Source organism: Miniopterus schreibersii (genome assembly GCF_964146895.1).
Source record: "Miniopterus schreibersii genome assembly, chromosome: X".
NCBI classification, from domain to species: domain Eukaryota; kingdom Metazoa; phylum Chordata; class Mammalia; order Chiroptera; family Miniopteridae; genus Miniopterus; species Miniopterus schreibersii.
Window position 1 is genome coordinate 106,030,280 of NC_138104.1, and position 6,229 is coordinate 106,036,508.

General features: G+C 51.6%; 1 protein-coding gene across 1 annotated transcript; it reads left to right on the forward strand.

Moving 5' to 3' along the window:
* Positions 1-310: 310 nt before the first annotated feature.
* On the forward strand, positions 311-5,072 carry LOC308551104 (polyprenol dehydrogenase-like; the record flags this gene model as incomplete). The annotated part of the gene is made up of 4 exons (XM_081125436.1): positions 311-383; positions 2,521-2,728; positions 3,859-4,066; positions 4,869-5,072. 4 exons carry the CDS (start codon positions 311-313, stop codon positions 5,070-5,072), a joined length of 693 nt encoding a protein of 230 aa, XP_080981562.1.
* Positions 5,073-6,229: the final 1,157 nt, after the last annotated feature.

Genomic DNA, 6,229 nt, shown 5'->3' on the forward strand with positions numbered 1-6,229 from the left:
TGTTTCTGTTCTTAGGGATGGAGCCGTTCAGAGTTCCCATTGATAGTGGGTGCCCTGCCCTGCCCTCCCCAGCTGTGGGGCCTGGTTTCAGGGCTCATGTTCCCTGTACAAGGTCACCCTCCCTCTGCCATGTGCCCTGATCAAGGGACTGACACCCCAACATCTTTGCCAGTAAGAGAACCCAATTAAGGAGCTGACATTCCATCATTATGGCCATTTAAGGGAATCCGATCAAGACACTGGCTGCCAGGGAGATAATCGGGCATTCTTGTCTTTTTCAGTGGAGTTTTTGTACTGCGATCTGGCGTCTATGAGGTCCATCCGGCAATTCGTCCACAAGTTCAAGGAAAAGAAAATTCCTCTCCACGTGCTGGTCAATAACGGTGAGTTCTGGTCAATCCCGGAGGTCGATCCCGACACAAACAGGAAACCCCACGGTCCCCATGAGAGGAGTCTTTCAGGAGAGCAGGTTCCCGGGGAGATTCATGAGTATATGGGCTTATGGGCCCATCCAGGGTGCAGGGATTCCAAGAACTGATACCTAGTTGCTGCTTTTTAAAAAAATTTAAATGTGTCTTTATTGAGTTCAGGGAGAGGAAGGGAGAGAGGGAGAGAGAAACATCAATGATGAGAGAGTCATGGATCGGCTGCCTCCTGCACGCCCCCGACTGGGGATGGAGCCTGAAACCCAGGCATGTGCCCTGACCGGGAATCGAACCCATGACCTCCTGGCTCACAGGTCGATGCTCAACCACTGAGCCACACCGGCTGGGCCACATGGATAAGTTTTTAATAACTGCAAGGATGTCAGTTTTATCTCTGTAGGATTTCTTCCCATAACTCCAGTGGACAAAATTCCCGAGATCAAGAATTACTAAAAATTATGTTTCCTACCCCCAAAAGTACAGAGTGTCCCCAAAACACGTACACACACTTTAACAGCTGATAACTCGGTTAAGTTTCACTCCTTTTCAGGTTTAACTGGTTTGAAATAATGGGATAAACCAGACTAAGCTTTGAACAAAGAAAGTTTATTCTGAAGTGTCCCTAGAGTATTTTTTATGGGGATAAAAGATAAAGTTTACGGCACAAAACCAGCAACAGTCGACGCATTGAGGGCGCACAGATACCGCCCAAAATGATCCTTGATGTTGGCGATTCCGTTGCTTCGTGTTATCAGCAGGGCCTGGACCAGAACGGTCGTCCGTTTGAAAACAGGCGTCGACCCAAAAAATGCTCATTTCTGCAGATTCTTTTCGATTTTGAAAATGAACTGTGTGTTCATAAACACTGATTTCATCATCGTTCAAAGTGTGTGTGCATTTTTTTGGGACACCCTGTATATATGTCTATGGTAACCTTGAGGTTACCTGGCTGCATTCATACTGACCCACGTTTTGGGTAGAATTCGTCGTTCATAGGATGCATCCAATGAATCAGCACCGAGTGCTGAGACCGATGAATATTAAAGCAGTAACTCAGACCCGGCCGGCGTGGCTCAGGGGTTGAGCATCGACCTATGAACCAGGAGGTCGCTGGTTCGATTCCCGGTCGGAGCACATGCCCTTGATCCCCAGTAGGGGGCGTGCAGGAGGCAGCCGATCCATGACTCTCATCATTGATGTTTCTCTCTCTCTCCCTCCCCCTTCCTCTCTCTGAAATAATAAAGACACATTTAAGTTAAAAAATAAAAATAAAAAAGCAGCAACTATGTATCAGTTCTTGGAATGCCCACAGCGTGGATGAGCCCAGAATGGACCATTTGCTTCCGGAACCCAGGACGTGGCCAGCTGTCTGCAGGGCAGCGATGTCCCCACACTCCTGTTGTAAAAACACGGTTTCCCCAGGTGACGCTGTTGACACCCCAGAATGTGCTCAGATGACCTCTGATGATTTCCCGACTCACCTTGACCTCCCTGTTTGCCCAGAGCGTTCTCAGATTCTTGGCATCTGGGCGCAGTGAGTTTGTGCTATAATCTGACACCAGAGCTGGGATCAAACCAATATCTCTGTTGGCATCTCTCCCTCCCGGCAAAATGCTTTCCTTGCCATGTACATTATCACTAAGAAGCACATAATAGAAACGGAGTGAATGGGGTATTTTAAGCCTTAAGGAGATTAGGCGGCGGGTGTCCTTCAGCTCTTGTCACCGTTTACCTGGCCACTGGGGACCCAGCAGAAATGGAGGCTAATGAGCCCAGCTGTTCAGACCCGAGCCAGGGAAATGCACCAAGGTTTGGCTGAGGGCTATTTTTGAAAAAATGTGTTTTTACTAATTTTTTAGAGCAAGAGGAAGGGAGAGGGAGAGAGAGAGAGAAACATTATTGATCGGCTGCCTCCTGCACGCCCCCGACTGGGCATCGAGCCTGCAACCCGGGCCTGTGCTCTGACCGGGAATCGAACCGGCGACCTCCTGGTGCATGGACGTTGCTCAGCCAACTGAGCCGCGCCGGCCGGGGCCGGGAGGTGACTTGTCCATCTGATCTCATCTAACGCTCCCTGAATTCCCCGTGTCCCCAGCCGGCGTGATGATGGTCCCTGAGAGGAAGACCACGGATGGGTTTGAAGAACACTTCGGCCTGAACTACCTCGGTCACTTCCTTCTCACCAACCTTCTCCTGGACACCCTGAGAGAGTCGGGATGTCCCGGCCGCAGCGCCAGGGTGGTGACCGTCTCGTCGGCCACGCATTATGTCGGGGAGCTGAACATGGACAACCTTCAGAGCAGGTGGGTGCACCCTTTCACCTGTCCCAATAGTGTGTCCCCTAGTTCAAGACCCCCCGAATCCCAAATCTGGGGGTGGGGCCAGGCAAGTGCAATTTTAACAACCCCTCCAGCAGGTCCGTTCCAATGAGAGAAGCGCTTGGGTTTCCACCATCACCGCTTCTCTTGTAAGAAGAGTTGGTTCTTGGCCTGCACCTACTGTAAACAGCCCTTGGGATTCCGGTTAATTGCCAAGACTGATGGGCCGGGGTAGAAAATGAGAGTCCCTGGAAAGGCATAAATCCCGGTGTTGTGACCGTATGGCAGAAATCAAGGGGGTTGTTACCCACAGGAGGTCTTGTCTGCTCAGCTAGGCCGCCCCCGAGCCTTCCTGGGCGAGGGGTAAGCTCCAAACGGAGGAGATACATAGGGTCTGTTCAGAATTGTTGGTGATCAGTAGAACTGGGTAATGAAATAATGAATAGCTTTGTTAAAAAATAATAATAATAATAAAGTTGTGCCCTGACTGGTTTGGTTCAGCGGTTCGAGCATCGGGCCTTGGACTGAAGCGTCCTGGGTTTGATTCCGGCCAAGGGCACTTACCTCGTTTGCAGGCTCGATTCCTGACCCAGGTCAGGGCACATGTGGGAGGCAACCAGTCGATGTGCCTCTCAGCCCCTCCCTCCCTCCCGCTCTCTCCAAAAATCAATGGAAAGAATATCCTCCATTAAATATTAACGAAACAAAAAAGAAAAGTCGTGGACATGGACGAGCATGTGGGGATTGCCACGGGGAGGCAGGTGGTGGGTGGTACAGGAGGGCACAGGGGGAGTAAATGGAGATGGAAGGAGACTTGACTTGGGGTGGCGCACACACAATAGTGTCTGGATGATGCGTTGTGGCATCGCACACCCGAAACCTGTATAGTTTTGTTAACCAGTGTCACCCAAAAAACTCCATAAAAGGAAAAAAAATATTTAATACACTTGAAAAATCTCTAATTATAGAGAAATTGGAAAATGAACTTCGGAGCACCCCGTGGGGATGCGAGAGGTGGCCGCAAATGGACGTGGGGAGGGAGACGTGGGTGGAGGGAAGAATTTCGATGTGAACGGGATCGGATTTCACGCCGTCTTCTCACTTTTTTTCTCCAGCGGCTGCTACTCCCCCCACGGCGCCTACGCCCAGAGCAAGCTGGCCCTGGTCCTGTTCGCCTACCACCTGCAGGGGCTGCTATCTGCGCAGGGCAGCCACGTCACCGCCAACGTGGTGGACCCCGGGGTGGTCAACACCAATCTCTACAAACACGTCTTCTGGGGCACACATCTGGTCAAGAAGATATTTGGCTGGTGGTTTTTCAAGGTCAGCCTCCGACGTTTCGTTCGTCGCCTCTGACGCCACACGGGAGGCCACGTTGAGGCCACTTATATGGCGTCAGTGCAACGGCCGTGAAGGGGGTGGACTTGTTATGTCACCGCTCAGAGGTGGGACCATCCTAGTGTCCCCAGGAGCTCAGATAAGAAGCCTGGCCACAGGCTGTCCCCTCGGACGTTCATGAGGTGCTTCCTGTTTTTCTACAAAGGAGCAAATGGACTTGGGGGCAGAGAAGGGAAACGGGGTGACAGGATGGGACACATCAGCCTCCAGGGCATCGATGGAGTAGAGGGGATGGTGGGGGGACCTGGCGTCTGCTTGGAGGCCGTTTCCAAGGTGCAGGTGGGGCTGGACATGGTGGAGATGGACACAGGAGATGGTTTTGAGAACAAGTCCAGAGATAAAACCAAGGGCGCTTGACTTGTTTTTGATGGGAATTAAAAGAGGAAGGAATCAGGGATAATTTGGGGTCTGACTTGAGAAATTGGGGGGCATGGTGGCATCTGTTCAAAGACGAGGGAACAGGGGAAATGCCCAGGTGGGTATTTGGGGATGGGTGACCTTGAGGTGCGTCTGTAGAGTCTCTACTTCCAGATGGCAGCTAGGCCACCATGAACGTGTGTCTGTGGCTCAAAGGACATCCTTTCTTCTAATCTTTATTATCGAAAGTATGACAAATGTCCCTCGATTTCCCCCACATCGCCCCCCTCTCACTCCCCAGCATCGTGTGAGTTGAGAATGCCATGCTCTGCCCTGAAAGTTGACGTGTCCTGGTCTTTTCTTCTCATAGACCCCAGATGAAGGAGCCTGGACCTCCGTCTACGCAGCCGTCACCCCGGAGCTGGAGGGCGTTGGTGGCCGCTACGTTTACAACGAGAAGGAGACCAAGTCCCTGAAGGTCACGTACGACCCACAACTGCAGCAGCAGCTCTGGGCCAGAAGTTGCCAGATGACCGGCATCCGTGATGTGACCCCAGACGTCTTCTCGAGATAGCTGCCCCGTCGGGAGGACTTTGCACCTGGCCCACCACTCGCAGGCCTGTGAAGCGTCTTCTGTCTGAGTTTTTCATACCCATCGGCCTTCAGGGCTCTGTCCCCAAAAGTCTCCTGTCGGCTCCCGTGCCTTTGTGGGAAGTTAAGGACCAAGAGAAACGTTGAGTGTCACCGTGAGCTGGTGGGCCTTCGCCTTAAATCTTGTCATTCCAAAGTGTCAAATTGTTCCCGGTGCCATGAATCATTAAATGCTGCCACCCAAGTGTACAGTTTCCCTTGCGTGGTGAGGAACGGACAGGCGGGCTTGGGTAGAAACGTTCCCCATGAGATGAACGCTTCCAAGGGACCAGCCGGCTGCTGGGACGCTGGTGCTGTGAGGATCCATGTGTCCTTTTATCTTCCACACTGCTCATTACTCTCGAGACCTGGCTTTGATTTGTGCACCCCCAAAAGAGAGAGACATGAGCCTCACTCAGCCTGTTGGTCAAGGTTGGTGGGACCCCACCTTCTGCATCATCTTCAGAGTGGCCTGTCCACAGGTGTGACCTGCAGCACCAAGAGCTCCTATCATAGCTTCAGGCCCATGAGTCTTGCAGGTATATTACTAGACCTGTGGGGGATGGTGTAGGACAGGGACAGGAAGAGGGACCTGGTCACCACTCACCGTGGTGTTCTGTAAGACAGGAAAAATGAGAAGGACCTTGGACATCTCTCACCAGGGGTTTTGTAGGACAGGGACAAGGTTATTCCCAAACTGATAGCTTCCTCATGGACCCTTCTGTGTTTTCATTATGGACAACTCAACCTCTAGTATCTCCAAGTCCACCCTCTATGGTCTAGGAGAAGAAGAGTGTTGGGGGGTTCAGTTTTCATCCCGTTGGCCTTAATATATATATAGTGGTGGTTTCTCCAAAATATACGTCCATGCCTTAACCCACAGAACCTGTCAATGTGATTTTATTTGGAAAACGAGTCTTTGCAGAGTCTAATGAAGACCTTAAGATGAGCAAATAGCGCTGGCTTGTCCAGAGAGGCTCAATGTAATCACTAGTTTCCTTATAAGAGACAGACAAGGAGACGCAGACAGAGGAGAAGCCATGTGGAGACGGAGGCAGAGACGGGAGGGACACAGACTACAGCCCAGGGACGCCTGGAGCC